Source organism: Cyrtonyx montezumae, unplaced genomic scaffold (assembly GCF_038088225.1).
Source record: "Cyrtonyx montezumae isolate F1298 unplaced genomic scaffold, pur_monq_1.0 scaffold_2, whole genome shotgun sequence".
Lineage (NCBI taxonomy): Eukaryota > Metazoa > Chordata > Aves > Galliformes > Odontophoridae > Cyrtonyx > Cyrtonyx montezumae.
The window spans coordinates 65,976,106-65,998,158 of NW_027071936.1; the positions used below are offsets into that span (position 1 = coordinate 65,976,106).

The 22,053-nt window shown below is 51.9% G+C and overlaps 1 protein-coding gene across 3 annotated transcripts; it reads left to right on the forward strand.

The window, feature by feature from the left end:
• Positions 1 to 2,726: 2,726 nt before the first annotated feature.
• RNF24 (ring finger protein 24) lies at positions 2,727 to 21,971 on the forward strand. 3 transcript variants are annotated; one of them, XM_065736000.1, is made up of 6 exons: positions 2,727 to 2,770; positions 15,987 to 16,136; positions 19,132 to 19,174; positions 20,425 to 20,466; positions 20,927 to 21,006; positions 21,093 to 21,971. In XM_065736000.1, the coding sequence occupies exons 2-6, from the start codon at positions 15,994 to 15,996 to the stop codon at positions 21,229 to 21,231; spliced, it is 447 nt and encodes a 148-aa protein (XP_065592072.1). In that variant the 5' UTR covers positions 2,727 to 2,770; positions 15,987 to 15,993; the 3' UTR covers positions 21,232 to 21,971. The 3 variants fall into 3 exon arrangements, with proteins under 3 accessions (XP_065592072.1, XP_065592073.1, XP_065592071.1); XM_065736001.1 differs by lacking the exon at positions 2,727 to 2,770 and adding an exon at positions 5,940 to 5,947; XM_065735999.1 differs by lacking the exon at positions 2,727 to 2,770 and adding an exon at positions 6,015 to 6,739.
• The last annotated feature ends 82 nt before the right edge of the window (positions 21,972 to 22,053 follow it).

A 22,053-nucleotide genomic window follows, 5' to 3' on the forward strand; every position in this document is an offset into this window, starting at 1 on the left:
CCACACTGCCTCTTGGTTCAGACAGCAAAGCCTCCCCTTAGATCTCAGGGGAAAGGAGGGAGAAGAGAAACCAAGGAGTGATGGGATCAAATGGCTTTGACAACTGTCCCCATGACCAGGCAGAGACGAGGTGCAGGGACAGATAGGTTGTTTTTATGACCCTTCTACCACTGTCACATACCAGGATGAGCAAAGCCTATTTCTGCTGGCTGAGGTGAGCCCACACCACATCACTGGCAGAGGGGCTGAGATTTCAGCAGTGTGGGTCTCACCCAGAACTACAGTTTGGGCAAAAGCCTGAGGGAAACAGCCTCCTCTTCCAAGAGGAAGGATGAAGATATTCCTTTTGGAGGAAAGTCTGAACCAGAATCTTCCCACCAGGGCTGCTGTCTACTGTTCATCCAGCTTGGATTGCTTGGGTGGAGGCAGGCCTAACTGCAGAGAACCCAACCATGTCACCACCTACAAGCCAGCAGCAGAGCTTGGCCCTGTCCCACAGCCCTGCTGTCATCCCCTGAGGCAACCCCATAGGAGCAGGAGAACTTCATGGGACACAATTGGATCCCATCCCTGGCTTGTCACCCCATTTCTCCTGGAAGGACAACAAGTTTTCCACTTTCCCAAGGAGACAGACCCACCCTCCCTTATCATCCCATCTCTCCACCATAAGGTCTGGGCACGCAAGCCTGCTGGATTTCAGCTGCCTTCACCCATCGAGTAGGAAAAAACAGGATCTTCCCATTAATAAGGAGCAGTGTGATTAGTGGGAGAAAGTGAATGCTGTGGCTTTCTCCAATTGAGGTAATGAATCAGAGCTTGGACATGCCTCCTTGCTCCCTCAGACATGCTGTTTGAGGGTGCTGCTGTCCGACGAGCTCTGCACTGCCTGCCAAAGGGGAAACTGAGGCAAGAAGGAAAAGTGTGCAAATGGGAGCTGATATCCAGAGGCCAATCCAGGGGTCCCCAGCTGAGTTGTTCCTTCCTCTCTTTCCTTCCAGGGCATCTTTCCTTCTGGTGAAAAGTCACAGGTGGGTTTCCACCTGCACTGCCAGCTATGTTCTTTATATCTTTCACCTTCTAGGTCCCAGCCTAGGAGAGCAGTAGGAGGAGAGAACAGGGTGGCATTATGGAGCTTCTCCCTTCTTGCACACAGCCCTGCACCTCAGTGTGGCCCTCAATTCTTGGCCTTCAAGTCTTGCTGGCCTTCAAAAGGACTACCCATGATGGCCAGAGGGATTCTCTGGATCCAGCCACGCTCCTGGCATGCCAAAAAAGCAGGCTTTTCTTCCAGGATGTGCTGAGGGCACATACCATGCACGGTTCCAAGCTTTTCCAAGGGAGGAATGGCTGAACCTGATCTCCAACTGCATTTGCTTCCCAAATTGATCCCACCCCTGCAGGGCCAGGACTTGGCAGGCTCCTTACCTGGAGCAGGATCAACAGCCACAGGCATTGCCAGCAGGTTCAGGCACACCCTTCTATGCAACGTGAGGATTCCCACAGCAGGAATAGGACTTCAAATCCCTAAAGTCAGCTCCTTGCATCATTGCCAGCATTGTCCTTGAGGGTCATAGACTCATAGAAAAATCAGGGTTGGAAAAGACCTTCAAGATCACAAAGTTCAACCTAACCTACCCAGTCCCAACGCTGAACCATGTCCACTAGTGCCACATATCTCCTAAATACCCCCAAGGATGGGGACTACACCACTTCCCCAGGCAGCCTGGTTGAACTGACCACACTCCAGCTGCTCCTCGTTGGGCAGCTTCACCACCTTCCTCCTGGCAGGCTGCATCTCAGGAGATTTCCATCACTGAAACACTGGCAAAGGTCAGCTTGGATGGGGCTCTGCACAGCCTGACCTGGTGGGTGGCAACCAGCACACAGCAGGGGCTTGGAATGCAATGATCTCTGAAGTCCCTTCCAACCCAAGCCATTCCACGATTCTGTGATATCCAGAACGTCACCTTGAGCAGATCCAGTTCTGCTTCACCGAGGAGACATGGATACAGCAGCTTCTTGAGTTTCTCACTACAGCCTTGCCATTGCCAAGTAGGCACGATGGTGGTCAGAGCACTGACCACGTACATGCAAGAGGAAGCATTAAGGAGAACCAACGGAGTATCATACAATATCCAACGTTGGAAGAGACCCACAAGGATCACTGAGGCTCCACACAGCCAAACCCTATGCCTGAAAGACCTCCAGGGCTGTGCCCACTGCCCTCTAGGTCAGAACCATTCCCTAACCCCCAAACCTGACACAACTCAGTGCCACTGATGGCACTGCACAACATGAAGACGACGGTCAGGAGGAGCTGGGGCTGAGTCAGGAGCGATGCCCACAGCTGGGCATTATGGGGGAGAGTTTCAGGTTGAGCAATACCTCCTCATCCCATCCAGGAGCGGAGGCCTTGCTGGAGAGGTCACTCTGTCCCAATACGTCCCCAACGTCCTCATTACCCCCTCCATACCCTCATGCTCCCACGTCCCCACTGCCTCCAATATCCCAATGACATCCCTCATCCGCATCACATCCCCTCCATATCCCCCCACCACCAACAACGTCCCCATTGTCCCCGAGCCTCCATCACGCCCCTACCCCCACCCGTGACGTCACACTCCCCACACACCCCCCGGGGAGCGCCGCGCATGCGCACTCGGAAGCGCGGCGGCCGTGCCCGCCGGCGGGCGGGGTCGGGGGGGGCGGGGCTCCATCCGGGTCCCTCCCCGCCCAGCGGCAGAGCGGCGGCCGGGCTCGGGGTGAGGCGGTGAGTGCGGGCCGGGATGGGGTTGTGGGGCTGCGGTTGTGGGGCGGCCCAGGGGCCGTGGGACCGTCTTTTGTGATGCGCTTGTCCTTGTGTTTCCCTATGGGGCACGGCTTTCCTCCTCCTTCTCCCCCTCCCCCCCCCCAACCCCGTTGTTGGGTGATCCTCCATCCCCTTGCGGTGCTTTGTGGGGTAGGGACCTGCTTCCAGCATCTCTGTGGGGCAGGGCACCCCCTCCAGCACCCCTATGGGATAGGGACCTCCTTCCAGCACCCTTATGGGGCAGGGCTCCCCCTCCAGCACCCCTATGGGGCAGGGCACCCTCCCCACGCAGTCCCCTATGGGGCAGGACCCCTTCCCTATGCACTACCCTATAGGGCAGCCCCCTCTCTGTGCCGTCACCTGTGGGGCAGCCGCTTCCGGCACTCCCCTAGGGCAGGACCCTTTCCCTTAGCAATCCCTTACGGGGCAGGGGACCCCTCCAGCACATCTGTAGTGCAGGACCCCCTCCCTATGTACTGCGCAGTCCCCTCCAGCATCCTTCCGGTGCAAAACCCCATGCCTGTGTGCTGCCCTATGGGGCTGCAGCTGCCCTCCCTCCTTTGTGCATTCCCCTCCTGCATGCACCCCGAGTGGCTGTCCCCTCTCTATGAAGACCCCAGCTTGGAGGCAGCAAGGACACCCCAGTCCCAAACCTACTGGGGACACCCCAGCCCTGCATTGAGGGTGGAATTAAGCATGGCACGCACCCCCACCACCCTACAAATGTGGCACAAAGGGACAGGAGACAGTTCCCCACCCTCCGTTCTCTCCCTGCACCCCAAAAAGAGGGGATCCCCACCAACCAAGCCCCAAGGCAATGCTCCGTGGCAATGTGCTGCAGGCTGCTTGGGCTTAAAGGAGAAAAAAGAAGCCCAGATAAGGGGAAAAATTAAGCAAAAATGAGGTTTGGGGATGGAAGCAGTACAGCAGGGCGGGCGTTCCTGCCATGCAGGCACGTACCGAGTTTGCTGCTTTTGGCACAGACTGCTCACGGGTCCCATAGGACCGTGAGCTGCAGAGGAAAAATGCACCTCTCGGGGTGGGTTTTTTTTTTTGTGGCTTTGTTTTATTTCGTTTCGTTTTATTGCTTTGCACTTCTGCTCCTCTTTGTTTGGGGAGGAGCTCGTCTCCCGTTCCCAAAACCCTTTGCACTGCGCCTAGTGGGGTTTTGCTGTCCCCGTGATGCCCACGTGTGCCCCTAACAAAGCACGGCCGGACCCCGTGTGCCATTCCCCATTGTGCATGTGGGGTTTGTTGTTCTTTTTTTTCCCCATTCCCCCACTCTCCCCCCACCTTTGGCAGGAGCTGTGCATTACATACAGCTCTGGCACGCTCCCTGCCTTTGATGTGGAGCTTCCTGCCTGCACAACGTGTTCAGCAGCACACGAGCAGGGACGCGGACAGGGCTGCTTGTCTCTTCTCACCCCCCTGCCTTCCCCCCCTCCTTATTTTGCCCAATAAATCTTGCAGGAGCTGGACTCTGGCTTCCGGGTGCTGGGACGTGGGGGTGAGATCATGCAAAGTTTGCATGGTGCGCTCACGGTGGGACTGAGGTTTATGTGTAGGTTTCTTTTGCAGGACAGCAGGGTGCAAGCTTTTAGTCCTTCTTCAACACTGGGTTCAGTGTTGAACTCCTTCTTAGAGTCGTAAAATCGTGGGGAAAGGTGGCGGAGATCACGCACCGTCAGCCCTTCCACCACCATGCCCACTAACCCATGGTTAAGGTTGGAGGACACCTCTAAGCTCACCACATCCAGTCGTTGACCCAGCACCTCCGTGCCCACTGAAGCTTTTCCTGATGCTTTTCCTGATGTTTATCCCCCGTTTGTACGTTGAGTTTGACAGTGAGACTTGTAGCCTGAGTTCGTCGCAGTGCTTTTATTTCTTTATGGTGGGTGTAAACAGAGCGGCCTCGAGCGGTTCTGGGTTAGTGGGGCAATGGGCTCTGTTGCTGTGCTCGTGAAGGCTCCAGCTGATGCCTCCGGAGTGCAGGGCGGTCTGTAGCAAAAATTAAACACAAATTTGGCCCAGAGCCTGGAAAGACAACAAACTTTTGGCCTCAGATAACTCGGGGAGGAGGAAGGGTATAGCTCCTGGCAGATGGAGCGCTTGGGGGCAAAGTGGAAGGAACTCAAAATGCAGTAATTGGTGTATTTAGAGGTGAGGGGGTGGGGAGGGAAGGGAAAACAGTGCTGACGTTGCCGTGGTGTATGCCTGATGTAGCTTCATAGGACTTTGGGATCAGCGAATCCAACCCCATGGCAGCTGTTCTAGAGAGGATGCCTTGCACCACAGGACCTTGGTGGAGCTGCCTGGAGAGCACCTACAGCAGGGCAGCAGAAGGCACTGCTGCTGCAGCGCGACCTCCTCGCCTGCTTCCTTGAAGATCCACGTGGCCCAGTTCTGTGTGTGCACCCAGTGGGTGTCCTGCAGCCCTCCCAGCATCGACACTGCTTGGACGTGACCTCCACGCAAGGCTACTTGGCTGCTCTGTGGCTTCCCATGGGAAGCACACGTCAGAGCACAGAGGGAGGGGCTTGGGGGGGGGGAATTCCCGTTGCATTCGGGTGTTTTCAGAGCACGGGGCTTCTGTTTGTTTTTGTTTCCTGCCATGGCTCATCGAGAAGTCATCGCTTGTTGACGTGTGATATCGCTCCGACGTCCCCATGCCACGGTTCAGACTTTGCCTGGGGAGCGACCCGGAGTGCTCTGGGTTGGGAAACTCAAGGTGATGCTGGGAAAGCACAGCGAGGACGGGCAGCTGTGGGTGTCCCTGTTGGTTGCAGAGGAGTGGGACCAGATTTAAGGGTCCCTTCCAACGCAGCAATCGTATGATACTATGAAAGGAAGCAGCAGCACTGGTGTGTATGGTTGTTGTGCCTGACAGCCACATCCAGGGATGCGTGGTACCCAGTTGCTCAGTGGGACTGGAGCTGTGTTGTTTGGGTACTCAGAACTGCTTTTTCTTCTCTGTCACACCTGCAAGTAACCCAGGGTTGCGTTGTCATTAATTCACCGATGCCTGCAAGTGGTTGAACCTCAGTGCTTCAGGAGGATGGATCAGCTCAGGGTGGCAGTGCTGGTGAATGTACCCAGACCTCACGGTGCCCCACACCCGGATGCACCGGGGAGCAAGAGGTAATAACCTCAAGTAGTGCTGGGGAGGTTCAGGTTGGATATTAGGAAACAAAAAAAAACCCTTTTTCCTCAAGAATGGTAATGCATTGGAACGGGCTGCTCAGGGAGAGGTGGGGCCACCGTCCCTGGAGGTGCTCCAGAGCCGTGGGGATGTGGCACTGAGGGACGTGGTCAGTGGGCATGGTGGGATGGGTTGGGCTTGGGGATCTTTGTGCTCTTTTCCGACCTGAATGATTCATGGGGTGGCCTTGGGTGTCTCAGTGTTACAGCCAACACCTTGCTCGCCCGGCTTAAAGTTCGCTGTCAAAGCACGAGGAGCACACATGGTTTGTTTTGCAGCTTTCGTGCTCCCTGCATCACTGCTTTCTGCGAGCAGGATGGGAATGGAGCAAAGGGCTCATTTGTTTCCCTGCTCTCTCCTTCTGCTCTGAGAATGTGGGAAGCAGCCAAGCCCAACTCCTTCTGGTTTTTATTACCGTGGAGGATCAGGCTGCAGGGATCGGGCTGCTTTTAACTCACAAAGCACCCGGCAGGAAACCACGCCAGTTCCCAAGCAGTGAGAGAGAAACTGAAAGCTGTCGGCCAGGAGAGCGGCCCCGGGGTTATTTTAGCCATTTCCCAATGCTAGTGCTCCAGCTGCTTGGAAATAGCAGAGTGTTTCACAGCTCCCTGGCTGAGAAGAGCAATTTTTTTGGGGAAAAAAAAAAAGCCAAACCAACATCTGTGGGGATGCGTGCGGGGAGGTGGATTTTGACCTGTCTGCTGTCTCTGAGTCAGGATGGAAGGCAAAAGGTAAGAGATATTCCATCCAATGGGGTTTGGGGAGCCCTGGTTTGTCCTGGTTGGTGCATTAATCATGGAATTGTTAAGGTTGGAAATGAGCACTAAGGTCCCCGAGTCCAACCCAACCCCCCCCTCACTGTGCCCATAGACCGTGGCCCTCAGTGCCACATCTCCTCTGCTCTTGAGCACCTCCAGGACAGCGCCTTCCAAAGCATTACCGCTCTTTTGGAGATGCAATGTTTGCCAATACCCAACCTGAAAATGCAGCCATTGAAATTCCAACCACTCAGTGTATCACTGGGACAGCTCCTCATGCTCAAAACAACATCCCAGCACCGGGTCGGGATTGTGTTCATCTCTGTGCAGCCCAGAGCCGTTCCATAAACGAGCAGATATTTTTTTGCCTGCCTTTAAAGATGTGCTTTTGCCATTGTTCTGCAGAAAACCCTCAGCTGGGCTGGGCTTCCCCCGGGGCGATTTCCTGGCGGATTGCTTATGAAGGCAGCTGCGTTTTTAGTTTTTCTTTTGTTTCCCTATTGTGAGCTCAGCTGAGCGTGTACACACGGCGTGGAACAAAAGCTGCCCCTGATCTGCGCAGCTGGCATGCAAGGAGGGGTGATCCGGGCTGAAACTGTGGATGGAACGGGTTAACTTTCTTCTTTAGGACAGAAATGTGCATGTTTTGTGCAGCCCCATGGTGTTGGTGTGAATCTGCGCTCCCGCTCTTTCCCCACATCTATCCCAACGCAGGTGGGACACTGGTGCACTATCACCCAGATGGGATCCTGCCTCATGGACACACTACGAATGCCCCTTCCCCTCATCCGAAGGGCTTTGAGCAAGGGCTGAGCTCTGCTTTTGTTGACATCTGGTTGGGAACTTCTTAAATCCGCCGGCGAGGGGGTAATTCTAATCCCTCTCAATGAGATCAGTGGATTAGTGTCTTATAAAATTGGAGGATTAGCTTGAGCCATTTTTTCTTTATTTTTTTTTTCCCCTTCCTTTCTGCACAGCATCGGGTCATCGCCGTACCGCTACTAAGAGAGGTGGGGGCCTTTGCACTTCAAAAAGCTGAACCAAATGACGTGATCTTCCACAAACCAAAGCGTTGGATTAATCCTTGCCCTTGTTCCCCGTGGATTTTCGTGCAGTATCAGTGTTGTTTTGTGGTTTTTTTTCAGCGTGTTGGCATCATGCTGCGTTAAGTCACCCAACTGTGGATGATCTGCAGCCCTCGTGCAGGTGGGCATTGAGTTGGCATGGAGGTTTTCCTTGAAGGAAATAGGCAAAGTTTTGCATGGAGGCATCTCCATGAAGACTTGTCGGATGTAGTGTTGTTTCCCAAGGCTGATCCTCTGTTGGTTATCACAAAGGGTTCGGGAGCCGTGGAGAGCATCAAGTGTGAAGGATGGGATGGAGAAACTCTGCATCCCGCACTAATTACAGCCCATGCCTTCGTTGGGATTCAACCTTCAGCAGCATTTGTGATGCACGATGGAGGGTTTGCTCCAACTCTGTTGCACTGCTTACATTTGCAGGGTTTCCCCACGTAGCTTTCTCCTTGACCCACGGCAGCTGTGATCTGGGAACGCCTGGCTGCTGCCCAGGGCTTTTAAATCCCTACAAAGGCAAACTCATCACTTCCACTGCCCTAACGAGGCCATGGTGCTCTCATTGAACTGTGCCAGGAGCTGATGCAGTGACATTTCAGCAGCCTTCATCTCGTGAATTCAAATGTGACTTAATGTGGCAGCCCCACGGTGCAGAGAAAGAGCTCCTTCCCCTACAGAATGCCAATGGCATGGCTGCCTAACCCCGTCCTCATCTCATCCTGAGCTGTTGTTGTTTTTTTTCTCCCAAAATGAGCATTTTGCAAATGCAACTTTGCATTTTGCTAAGCTGGGGAAGGCAGGGAGTGGACTGAAAGAGCCGTAGTAATGTTAAGAGTGGCGTTGGGAAGATTTGAGACCTCGCTGCTTGGTTTCAAAGGATGTGCTGGTCATGCAAGGCTGCAATTTAATACTTAGACTAACTCATATTATCTTTAACTCGTAGTAAAAGCGTATGCAAGGGCTCCCGGGCATCATGTGCTTCCCTGACCTTTAAGAAGACACTCGATGCAGCCCTGTACTTATCATTGAGGCAGCTCGTTAGCATCAGTGGTATATTATGCCTTCTAGGAGTTGATTCAGAGTCCAGGAATGTGTGGAGCCCCGACAGCAGTATTGCACGGCAGGGAGCCTCACTGCTGTCCTTGGCTTGGCAGCCTTGGAGCAGGCGGAAAATAGTCAGCAGGCTTTGTTCAGCCTACTGCAAAACAAGAGATAATGGCCTGAAGTTGTGCCTGGGGAGGGCCAGGTTGGATGTTAGGAAAAATTCCTTTGTAGGAAGAGTGGTTGGGCACTGGAACAGGCTGCCCAGGGATTGGTGGGGTCGCTTTGCTTGGAGGTGGTTAATAACCATGGAGATGTGGCACTTGGGACGTGGTCAGTGGGCATGGTGGGGGTGGGTTGGGGTTGGACTTGGGGGTCTTGGAGGTCTTTTTCAACCTTCTGATTCTAAATCCAACACAAAGTAGCATTCTCTCAAACCTTTGTGGCAGTTTTTGCCTTTTTGTCAACAAGTTCCACGTCAACAGAAGCTTTAACTTTTGTTTGTACTAACAGAGGGTTAAATTGAGGAGAAACCCAAGTAAGAAGCAATGTCCTTGGGCAAAATGATGAGTTTGGGCAAATTATGAGTTTGACCAACACCCATGGTGTTCTCTGTGTTCGTAGAATCGTACAATCGCCAAGGTTGGAAAAGACCTCTGAGATCAACCAGTCCAACCGTGTCCCTCAGTACAACATCTAAACGTTTCATGAACACCTCCAGGTTTGGTGGTCCCACCACTTCCTTGGGCAACCCATTCCAGCACCTGACCACTCTCACAGAGAAGTATGCAGAACAGGACAGTATACAGGGATTTTCCGTGACCTCAAATGCTTTGCAAAATCCATTAGCAGAGCAGAACAAATAGTGAAAAATGTATTTCCCCAAATCCCAGTAATTTTGTTAAACCAGAGGAAGGGCAGGCCAACTGTGCCACTCCTTTTTTTCTGTAGATAATAGGAAAAAGTATGATGGTGACGTGGTGACAATATATATTCCTGGAAGCGATGAGGTTTGGGTTATTTGCGTTTTCCCAAAGGGTTTTTGGTGATGTCAGCATCTTAACATCCAGCCCTTGAGGTAATATTGGTGCTTTTGTGGTTGCTTTTCCTTGGGATTTGTTGGTGATTTGGGTTTGGTGTCCAGCTTTTGGCTCTTGTGCATCAAGCTACCTGTTCGTCTTACATTTCTTATATTTGTGGTGAAAATTAAGAGGATGGATCCACTGAAGGCATTTTTAGTGGCCAAAATCCAGGCTCTGGGCTTGAAGGGAGCAGCAGGCAGTAACATAAAGACTTCTTTTTTCATTAAAGGAGCTTAGGAAGCAGAGGTGAAAGGATTTCAGGAGGTTATAGCATCCATCTGCTTGTCAGTGTAAAAGAATGGAGAAAGCTGGCTGCTATTTTGCTTCACAGAAAGCGATTTGCTTTTGTTCAGTGTGGTGAGGTTGGCTCAATCAAAGCCAGATTGTTTTCCTAGTTATCTTTGGAGCATCTGTTGTCTGCATCCCTCTGCTGTTGGCATCCAGATGTAATTGACAATACGTAGAATCATAGAGCGGTCTGGGTTGGAGGAGACCTCAATGATCATCAAGGTCCAACCCCCTCTGAATGGCTTGGGTTGGAGGAGACCTCAACTGTCATCAAGACCCAACCCTGTCTGAATGACTTGGATTGGAAGGGACCTCAACAATCACCTCGTTCCATTATCCATGTGTTTCAGTGCTGGGTTTGGGCTGGCCAAACCAAGAAGCCCATTAATTGGAGAAAACCCAATAAATCAGGAACTTAGCACATGACTATGGGATGGGGCATGGTTCCAGGGTGAGTACAAGGGATGCTGGCAGAGGAGGCACAGCACATCCTTTCCCACCTCATCTTGAGCTCAGCAGGTCGTGACATCGCATCTGGGACGGAGCCACGTGCCAGGTAAAGGGGGGAAAACAAATCCACAGAGCCAAAGGGAAAAAAATTCCTCAAGCATTATCTCATCCCTGAGTTGTGATTGAACCATATTTGGGCAACCTCTACAGCATCCAGCGTCCATTTCCCGAAGGCACTGCTTCGGACACACAGATCCTATGGCCACTTGACGAACTTCCTGTGGCTTTACCAAAACTCACTGCATTGCCTGGAAATTCCAGCAGAACAAAGCCAGAGCAGCCCGATGAGCTGGCTGCTTTCCTCCTTCCTGCTGCTGTCATCCAAGAGCAGCCTGAGCAGCACATGCTGGGTTAGCCTGGATGAAAAAGCAACAGTGTTTGTTTTGGTTTTGTTGTTATTTTATATTTTTTACCTTTTTTTTTTTTTTTCTTCCTGGAATTTGCACAATCTGCCTCAGCAGCAGCATGGAGCTGATGTAACCTCAGCAAGCTTCCCCTGACCTATTTTCTTCTTCATCTTTCTGCACTGACAGCACTGGAGACCTTCTCCCATCTAAAGGTGTGCTTTGAAGCTCGTGGTGTCCGATAAACCAGCAGAAACGCATCCCAGAAACACACCAAGTATACTGGTGAAGCTACCTTTCTTTTTTTTCCTTCCATTTATTATTTATGAAGAAGACTTTTGGTCCTTTTTGCTCTGCTGATAGCTTCACTGCGTTTCCACGCTGAGAGGGTTAAATCTCAGTGCTCGGCGTTGTCGAACTGAGGAGCGAAGCCAGGGAATTTTGATTCCTGTTCAAAAAGCATCAAATTCTCTCTTGAAGGGAGGGGAATGGGGATCAAAGGTCCAGAACGGCTCCTTCTGGGAGTCCAGTTGGATTTCTTGCTTGTGCATGCACCAACGAGCAGCTTTTGTTTCCTCTGACAAGAAGTTTTATGGTGTTGATGACCCAGCTGCAGCCCTGCGTTGGGCAGCATCCTCCTGAGCAAGCGTTGCTGCTGCCTGGTGTTTCAGGTTGGATGGTAGGAAGAACTTATCCTGAAGAGTGTCAGGCACTGGCACAGGCTGCACAGGGAGGTGGTGGAGTCCCTGTCCGTGGAGGTGTCCCAGAGCTGTGGAGATGTGGCACTGAGGGACATGGTTATGGGCATGTTGGGATGGGTTGGGGTTGAGCTTGGGGATCTTAGAGTTCTTTTCCAAGCTTGATGACTCTATGGAGATGGGTTGGTGGTTGGATTAGAGTGTCTTTTCCAACCTTAATGGTTCTAAGGGACCTCAAAGATCATTTAGATCTGACCATGCTGTGGATCAGAGCATCCCACCAGCCCGCTGGCCGACGTCACAGTGTCTCTGCTAGTGTCCAAGTGCCCAGAAAGAGGAAAATCTGGAAGTCATCCCACTAGGCACACACAATGAATAACATTTATGTTGTGGATTTATCGCATGGAAGAACACCCCGCTCCACAGCTGACACCGACCTCGGGAATTTTGTTGTTTTGCATTCATTTTACCTTCCACCCGAGTTAATCGCCGAGCTTTTGGGTCAACCTGTGTGAGACACTGTGCAGCTTTGCATAACGCCTTTGCAACTGGAGTCGTGACTTGAAACCTTTCCCTCAGATAAAACATCCCAGCTTGGAGCTTGGCCACCACCCCCATTTTGCTGGGATTGGAGTCTTTTTGGGCTGTGTTTCCAAGTACCATGGTTCTCGGAGATGAGGAGGCAGGTTTGCATCGTTCACCTTACCATGGGATAACCCTGCATCCAGGGCAGCTCTGTCCCTGCTCTCTACATTTAAGGAGCTGTTGGATATTTGGGACTGCACTAGGTTGGATTTGGGCCTTCGAAAGGAGCTGCCTTTTTGGTGGGTTTCTTTTTTGGGTATTATATGACGTGCAGAAATCCCCTGGGGGAGGCAGTGGGGCGTGGTGGTGATGGGTTGATGTTGGTTGGACTAAATGATCTTAGTGGTATTTTTCAACCTGAATGATTCCGTTTTCCTCAGTTCCTCCCCCAAAATAATGGGATCTGGGGAAACTTCTCCTTGTGCCTGTTACCCGCAGCCAACCAATGTGCCATTGACCCCAAAACCAGCCCTCCACCTGGAACAAACATAATACTCAGAGCTAGCATGGCCCATATATGCAGAGATACAAATTAACAATAATAAAAAAATATACTTCCCCCTCCCAAATTGAGCCCAGCAGCTCAGTGCAGTTCTGGTCCCCAGTTGTTGCAGTTCCTTTGTGCAGGAAGATAATTGTCAGCCTTGCTCATCGCTTTGAGATCTCCTGATGAAAGCTGTGTGTAAGAGGCTGGCTGTGCTTATTCAGCTCGTTAAGTGCTTGCTGTTATTATAATAGGGATTAATTTGGCTGTGTGGCTTATTTGGGTTTGCCTTTAACTTCCTGGCTTGTAATCAGAGCAAAGCGAATGCTGCTGGAGCTTCGTTTCCCGACTTCCCCGCTTGTTCACCTGGCATTAACCATCAATGGGGCTTTAATTAACGTGTAAAAACCAGCATCTCCTGCTGGGAATCTGGGAATTTCCTACTCGAGACAGGATCCCTCCCCACGGGGAAGTCTCATCCTTATCCCAGTGATGCTGAAATCCCTTTAATTTTTGTAAGCTGTCACATCTTTCCACAAATATCTTCATGGGAAAAATCTGATTTTCCCTCCTTTGGTTTCATCGTGGCAGTTGTGTTGGCATGTCTTGGCTTTATGGTTTTGATGGGTTGATGGTTTGGACTTGATGATCTTTGTGGTCTTTTCCAACCGTAACGATTCTATGATTATGTTTTCGTCCAGCTCACCCTTGGGTCTCTCATAGGGCGTCCCTGGTTTGGGGTTGTTTTGCTCTTATCCTCAGGTTTATCCATCTGCAGGTCAGTATTTCAGGCCAGGAGCATCCAGCACCTTCCTGCCCTTCAAAGTGGGGTCGGTCCAGCCCCGGGGCATTTTCCAGATCCTGTTGTGTCCCAGCATGAATTTTGGGGACCCTTGGTTGGGACTTTTAATCTCTAACCTCTGTATTTGTTGCAGTAATGTCACAGGACCAACGTAGAGGTTGGTGATGAACCTGTTGCACATTCCACATGCACCTAGGGACTGTCCAAAGGAGTCTGAGCCCCTGTGGGAGATGACAGCTACTTTAGGGGCATACTTTTGGGACAAAGTAGTGATACCACTAGAAGGATGGAGCTCTCATTGGAGAGATATTTGAAGGGCTCACTTGTTTTCCTGTGGCTTTGGGCCAGCTATGATGATTTGAGACTCTGGAGCTTTGAGATGTGGAGCTGTGAAGGGTCTGGAGCACACGTCTTATGGGGAACGGCCGAGGGAACTGGGATGGGTCTGTCTGGAGAAGAAAACGCTCAGGGGAGACCTTATGGCTTTGTCCAAGTCCCTGAAAGGAGGTTGTAGTGAGGTGAGTGATTCAAGTTGTGCTGGGGAAGGTTCGAGTTGGATATTAGGAAGGATTTCTTCTTAAAAAGTGTGGTGATGCAGTGGCACAGCTGCTCAGGGAAGTGGTGGAGTCACCGTCCCCGGAGATATTCCAGAACCACAGAGATGTGGCACTGAGAGATGTGGTCATGGTGTGGGTGGGTTGGGGTTGGACTTGAGGATCTCAGAGGTCTTTTCCAACCTCAGTGATTCTGTGGTTCTATTTCTATTCTGTTTGGAGCAGCTGGGCAAAGCCATGGAAGTTTAGAGTCCAGATGAGATTCACCATCCTAAATGCAGGCCCTAAAGACCAGTGCACCACTACTTTGTTCTCAGTACACCACACCATCAGCAGAGCCAATAGCCCTTAGTCTGATTCAGAAGGGTGTTACAAGGAGTATAAAAGGAAAAGAATCAGTCCTGTACTGGTTGGTTGTACTGTTTTTTCTCAGAGATCTCTGCTTGGTTTGAGTTCTGGGCTCTGTACAGTGTCCCAGTAGCACCATCTCCAGCTGCTTGTCTTCTTTCAACCTTCCATGAACCATCCTGCATTCTCATAGGTGATTTACAGTCCTCAAACCATAAGAACACACTTTGCCTACGTGCACTCACTGACCACAGTGGATTCCAGAGCAGTAGCTGGAGGAGAAGAGTTGTTCCCAGTGTGAGAGTGTGCTGAGGTGTTTGCATCTTCATTTGATTTCCCTAACTCTCCCACCTTACAGAAATAACTCTGTTCTTCAAGGCAAGTGCCACACCTGCAATGCCTCTTGAGCACGCTGGTGATGGGGGCAGGATCCATCCAAGTGAATCAACTTGGTTGGGTTGGGTTGGGTTGTGTTGTGTTGGGTTGGGTTGGGTTGGGTTGAGTTGAGTTGAGTTGAGTTGTGCCAGGACTAGGATGGAGCTCCTGTTGTATGGACCTTTGCAGGGCCTGAGTTGAGTTGAGTTGAGTTGAGTTGAGTTGAGTTGAGTTGAGTTGAGTTGAGTTGAGTTGGGGTTAAACTCTGTGTATGTAGGTGCTACTTTGCTGCGGAGCTGTGTCAGCAGCACTCGATGGTATGGGTAATTTCTGAGAGTCCCCCTTTATTTTGAATGCCAAATTCATCCCACCTGGGAGTCCCTGTTCACTGCAGGTGAGTTGCACTAAGCGACCTTTAAAGATCCCTTCCAAATCATACAGTTTTATGAACCTGTAGCTCAGATTTGGTGCTTTTCATCTCATTCCTCAGGATATCCTCACCCAGATCCTGTGCTTTTGCCCCATCCTTTCTTCCTACTCAAAACTCAGAGCTGTACAGTCCACACACAGCTGAAAACTCCCTCCTCTGGGGGGGGGGGGATTTTGTTGTTCCTCAGGATATCTAATCTGCAAATCAAGCTGCAGGTGGTTTCCAAGTGTGTTGTGAAGCTGGCACTGCACTGATGAAAGGAAAACCAGAGAGGGTTTGTGACTTCCTCCTTGAAGCAGTGGTTTGGGGAACTTTGTGCCTGGCCAGAGATGTTTGTGGCCATTCAAGGGTGAGCAGCTCCGTGCTCAAGGTTTGACAGCAGTACAGAGTCATTGGGCTGGGCTGCTCTTCCACCTGGCTCCGGGATGAACGTGATTGAAAAAGGGATGTGTGGGGTGGCAGCACAGAGTGCCTCCAATCCATCCAGGACTGTGAGGGAATGGCCTTGGAAGCCTCTGGAGGGGAGGGGAAGGAGAGCTTTCCTGTGCTGTTGACCCTGCAGACAGAGCCTCACGTCTTTCTCTTTTCTCCCTTTCCTCACAGCCTACCCATGAGCTCAGATTTCCAGCATTACAGTTTCAGGATGCCGAACATTGGGTTCCAGAACCTGCCTCTCAACATATACATCGTGGTTTTTGGCACAGCCATCTTCGTCTTCATCCTCAGTTTACTGTTCTGTTGCTACTTGATCAGGTAAGAGAGAGCTTCCCTGGCTGCCTTCAGGAGGTGAGCTCCTTCAGATGAGGACATCCACACCTGGGGGTCTGTTGCATCTCAGTGTCCCACAAGCAATCATGTTATCCACTTCAATAACAGCAGATAAATATCGATGGGAATGCTCAGTCTGGCACGAAGCGTGGTTGCCTAGGTGGCCTTCTCCAGGAGACTCAAAAGCCATGTTTTATGGCTCCTGCTTTCTGCTTAGTGTTTCCACACGTTTCCCTCTTTAATGAATAACTTATGTACTGTGCACTTAAGAAATGTTTCATACCTGCTCCGTTCGTTACTGTACACAAATTGCTCATTCAACAGCGCCGTTTGGAGATTAATGATGCAGGGGTGATTTGTTGACCTGAGCAGCAGGGAGCAGGAGGAGGGAGGTGGCTGTTCCAGTTTGGGACGTGCTTTAATTATTTCATGGGACGCAGGGGAGGGAGTTAGGCTGCTAATGGAGAGGTGAAACTCCTGCTGGAGGGAACTGAGGCAGATTTGGTCATTTGTAAATGGTGCTCAGAAGGCTGAAGGGTGTTTTTTCCCCAGGTGGAGCGAAATCAATATGGTCCCCCTGCAGAACAGAGAGGTGTTTGGACTTTTAAGAGTGTTTTCCTGGGCACTGGGTCTTGTTGGGTGTGTTCTGCCCCAAGGAAGGAACAACAAGTAGTAATGTCTGGGAGATCAAGCCAGAAAATCTTTAAATTTAGAAGTTGGAGGCGTGTTGTAAGAGGGAGGGTGAGTAACCATCGAGAGAAGCCAGCGAGGGAAGTGGTGAGTTCTGTCTCTTGCTGTCTTTAAAAGAAGACAGAGTGCCCTTCTGGAAAGAGGCATTTTGGCTCCTGTTCCCAGGAGTAACGAAGTGCTGCTTAACGACCCATGATAGATGGAAGGGCTGGATTGGATCACCTCATGGTCCCTTTATAGCCCTTAACTATTGTGACTCGATGAATCAAACCAGCAGCACCAGCTCTGGGGTTGGCAGTCCGGTGCCAAATGAGGACCCAGCGTACCCAAAGCAGCTCAGTGCCCTGGATTTGGGCTGTGCTGCTGTGCTCCTGCAGCACCCACCGCCTCCTTTGGATTTGAGCTCCCAGATCTCAGCTTGGCCGAGGTTTAAAGCTCGAGGGACAGCTTGTAGGTGGACAGGGGGTAAGGAGTATGCACAGAGCAGCCCAAGTGATTATTTTGGGATGGGTCGACCTCAGTGCTCAGCTGCTGTGGTGGTGAATGGCGGAGCACTGCTGGAGCCTGGCTGCAGAGCAAGCAAATACCCAGAGCTCTGCGGGATTCCATAGGAGGATTGGATATACAAAGCAAGGTATTGAACTCATGTTGGATTTCTCCCCCTCCTGAACCAGCTGCTAAAGCCTCCTGGATTACCACACGCATTCCTGCCCCCTCCCTGCATGGCTTTAACGTGGGGCCACAGCTGGAGGCTGCAGAAGGTGAGGTGTTAATTTAATAGTGGGTTACACCACGTCCTCACAGAGAAGTGGAACATCGAGTGCGAGCACAGTGCATCCTCTCCCTCCTGATGTGCAACCTGCACATCTGCAAGTGCTGGGCTGACAGCGAGCAGAGCTTGGAGGATTGGAGACTGTAAGGATTTAATGGGCTTGGCTCAGAGCAGGGCTGGGTGTGAGCTCCAGCCAAAAGAAAGGAAAGGAGGATTGCTGCAGAGCTCTTCCTGCTGCACAGCACGCATCCCTCCCCCTCTGCTGCCGCCTTCAGACAAGAAGTAGGGAAAAGGAAATGAAACTTTGTGGGAGCTGTCTGCTCCCTGCTGCTGCTTTCAGATTGTAAGGCTGCAAGAAGGTATAGGCTGAGGTCAACAGGATGGGCTTCAGCAAGACCAAATTCTGGTGAGGCTGCAGCTCAGTGTTGAGCCCCTCACTACCTGGGTTGCCCAGAGAGGCGGTGGGTGCCCTGGAGACATTCAGGTCGGGCTGGACAGGGCTCTGAGCACTGATTGAGCTGTGGGTGTCCCTGTTCACTGCAGGGAGTGGGGCCAGATGGCCTTTAATGGTCTCTTCCAACTCAAACTATTCTACGATGCTGTGATTTCCTCTGCATTTTGATCTGCTGCCATGCACTTGGGGCAGATGTGTGGCAGGAATTCCTCTGGGGTCACAGCTCCTGGCGTGGGGTGCACACTCACCAGAACCTGGGCTCACATTAGAGCAGCTGTGTAGGGTGGGATGGACCCTTCTGGCCCGGGATCCTCTCTCTGAGTCCAGCCAAACCCACGTGCTTTGGAGGAGCAGCCTCAGCATGTGCATGCCTCCCCCAGAGCTCTCCCTCCTCCACACACCTTGCACTCTCAGCTGTGCTCATGCTGTTCTCAGGAGGTTTTTTAGCAAAGTCACCCCATGCAAACCTTCCCACGTAGCACCCGTGCTTGTCTGACAGTACTGAGCTGCTCTTCCCCCTCATAGGCTGTCTCCAGCAGCAAATCTTCCTTTTCCCAGTGAATGGGACTGTTTCCATCCCACTTGCTCCATTCTTTGCACACTGCTGCCAGCCCCGTCCCTCCTGCAGTGGGATTTACCCCTGGCTTTGAGGGCAGCATCTTCAGAGGTGGCTGAGCTCTAAACTGGGGCTCCAGAGCTGCCTTACTGTATCCCTGACCAACCTCTGCTGCCTTAGGGGATTTTTGGTTGTGTTTTTAATTCCAACGTGGCTCTAGAGGGGTCTTTCCATGCAGATAGGGTGGGGATATAACTTCACATCATTTTTATAACTTCATGTTTGAATGGAAAGTCATAGAGGGGAATTGTGGGAGATTCTGTGCTGACAGCTGAATGGAGATTTCATGTTTCCAGCTATATGAAAACTCTCAATCCAGACTCTTTGGCTGCTGCTTGAGTGCATCATTTCAGAAAATAAAGAAATGATTCGATCGGGAAGGGAGGGAAATGAAGTGGAATGTTAGGTTGTTGTGCTGATCCACATTTTCTCCTTGTTTTTGTTCCAGGCTCAGACATCAAGCGCACAAAGAGCTTTACGCCTACAAACAGGTGAGGTGATGAACAGTCTTCTCCCTTCCCCTCCTCCTCTTCTTTCCTTCTTTCCTTCCTTCCTTCCTTCCTTCTTTCCTTCCTTCCTTCCTTTTTTCTTTCTTTCTTTCTTTTTCTTTCCTTCTTTCCTTCTTTCTCTTTCTCTCTCTCTCTTCTCTCTCTCTCTTCTCTCTTTCTTTCTTTTCTCTTTCTTTCTTTCTTTTTCTTTCTCTCTTTCTTTCTCTTTCTTTCTCTCTTTCTTTCTCTTGCTCTCTTTTTCTCTCTTTCTCTCTCTTTCTCTTTTTCTTTCTATCTTTCTCCTTCTTTCTCCCTTTCTTTTCCCTTTCCCTTTCCATCTTTCTTTCTTTCTCCCTTCTGGATTTGCTAAGAGCCAAATCCACATAAAGGCCATGAGTTTGTTGGGGTTAACCCCTTTAGGTTTTGCTTTCAGTCCCATTGGGAGGTTCTCTTTCTTGGAAAGAGCTTCTTAATGGAACCAGCTCACCAGGTCTGGAAGAGACCTTCAGGGTCATCGAGTTCAACCCACCTGCTGAGTGCCACCACTGAACCACATCCCTGTGCTCCTCACTCCCCACACACCACACTGCTGATGCTCTCATTTGGGGTTTTCCTGCCAGCTGGGCACCCCGATGAGCATCCCTGGGCTGCCTGTGGATCAGGTGTCAGCCCTTTGGGGACAGGTCTGGGTCCCAGCCTAAACACAGCCTAAAAACAAGAGCTAAGTCCCAGGAGCGTGGCCGAAGGTGGGTCCCCACCTCAGAGCCCCTGAAGTGACCTCAGGGCTTTCCAAACGTGTTGTGGCTGTTGGGAATGGTGGCAGCATTGCAGCAGGAGGTCGGAGCAGCCCCAGCTCTCCTGGGTAGCACATCCCCAGCTCTTCCCTTCAGCCACCCACGCTGAGGTGAAAATAAACACGGCTTGCCACTGACGCATCCTGTTTTCTCCAGGGTTTGTGTCTGCTCTCTGCCTCCATCCTTGAAGCAGGAAATCTTCCAGCGTGGGATTGGGCTGATGCAGTGTTAGGTATAAAGTTACAACTGTGCTGGAGCACAGCCTGCAGCAGGGATGGGGTGGAAGTGAAGCTGTCAGTGTGTACAGCACAGCTCATTCCCCCTGTGCGAGCCCACGAGGTGAGGCAGTGAGAGCAGACCTCGTGGCGTGTGAAATAGAAATGGGTTGGTTTATGGAGATCTGAGATGCTGGAAACAAAGAGTTAAAAGCAGCGTCCTCACCCCATCTCTGCCTTGTAGGTTATACTCAAGGAGAAGGTGAAGGAGTTGAACCTGCACGAGGTGAGTCCGTGTGTGGGTTTGCTTCTTGGGGGAGGGGTGGAGAGGATCCAGACCTCGAGTGGTGCTCACTGCACAGCCCTAGAGCAAATGGATGGGATTTCGCTCTGCAGAGGAAGCTTTGAGTGTCCCTGGGAAAGCTGGGAGCCTCCAGTGAAGCAAGCAGGGAGGTGTTCCCTCAGCCCCAGCAATTAGAGGACAGATTAAGGCCAAATTGGGCTTCAAACTTTTCTTTATCGCTGTTTAATGACCTCTGGAGCCACAGGACTTAACTGCTCCGTGCCTCACAGCCCACGAGGCAAATTGCCCTTAGCAAGAGCAGTGGGATGAGACAGAAACCCAACATCTACCCCCCCACCCCCCAAAAAAAAAAAAACCCAAAACCTGTGAGTTTTTTGGGGAGCGTTGTGTGGGTTGAGGCAGTCTGTGTCATCGTGCTGTGCTGACTGTGAGTTCCTTTCAGATCTGTGCCGTTTGCTTGGAGGAGTTCAAGCCCAAGGACGAGCTGGGGATCTGCCCGTGCAAACATGCCTTCCACAGAAAGTGAGTGCAGAGGGCCGGGAGCTGTTGTTGGCAGTGTCATGTGGGGTCCCTTATGACCCCGTGGCTGTGCTTTTCCCCCCCCCCAGGTGCCTCATCAAGTGGCTGGAGGTGCGCAAGGTGTGCCCGCTCTGCAACATGCCGGTGCTGCAGCTGGCACAGCTGCACAGCAAGCAGGACCCCGGCCCCCCCCAGGGCCCCCTCCCTGGAGCAGAGAACATCGTATAGCTCTGTGCCATCACAGACTGCCCCGGGGCCGCTGGGGGGCACCCGGAGACGACCAAAGCACTACGGCACCAGCACGGAGCAGAGCTGGGGACGGGAGGACTGAGAGCTGAGAGCACTTTAGGGAAGGAGTGTCCCCAGAACGGTGCTTGGCCACGGAATGGGGTTTTTCCTCACCGGGAACGCGGAGCTCAGTGACTGTTGGGAAGCCTCAGCACGATGCCTTGGGATGGAGCGGTGCCTGCATGCAGTGGTCCCCCTCTGAGCATCACCCAGGAGATCCGGTGCCCGTCCCACGCGGTGCTGTGGGGTCAGTGCCATCCAAGGGGGAATTTTTATCCTGACAGAGGATTGCAGTTTCCCCTCCCAAAGGGCGGCCCAGGGCTTGGGGCCGGGTGCTTTTTGGGGCTGCTCCCCCATCCCTGCTCAGTACCACGGGCTACCTCAGGGCTTCCTTCATCCCCACCACGACTAAGAGCATCTCCCATCAGTGCGACCACCTCAATATCACAGCACGGTGGGGACAAACCCCACCCTTTGGGTTCACATTGAGCCTGACCCTTTGGGTTTCCAAGCACAGATGGCTCAGCACCGTCCATCTGTGCAGCCCAAAACCCCCACTCAACCCTCCCCGAGTGCCAAAGCTGCTGGGGGCTGCACCACCCCCCATCCTCTCAACCCATGGGGTGAATTCAGCCCCTTCCAGGCATCCATTTCCCCTCCCTCAACCCCGCAGCTCTTTATTGGGGGGAGGGGGGGCCCAGTGTTAACCCTGCAGCAGCGTGGGGCCAGGTGGGCTCTGGGAGGAAGGGGGGGGGGGGTCCC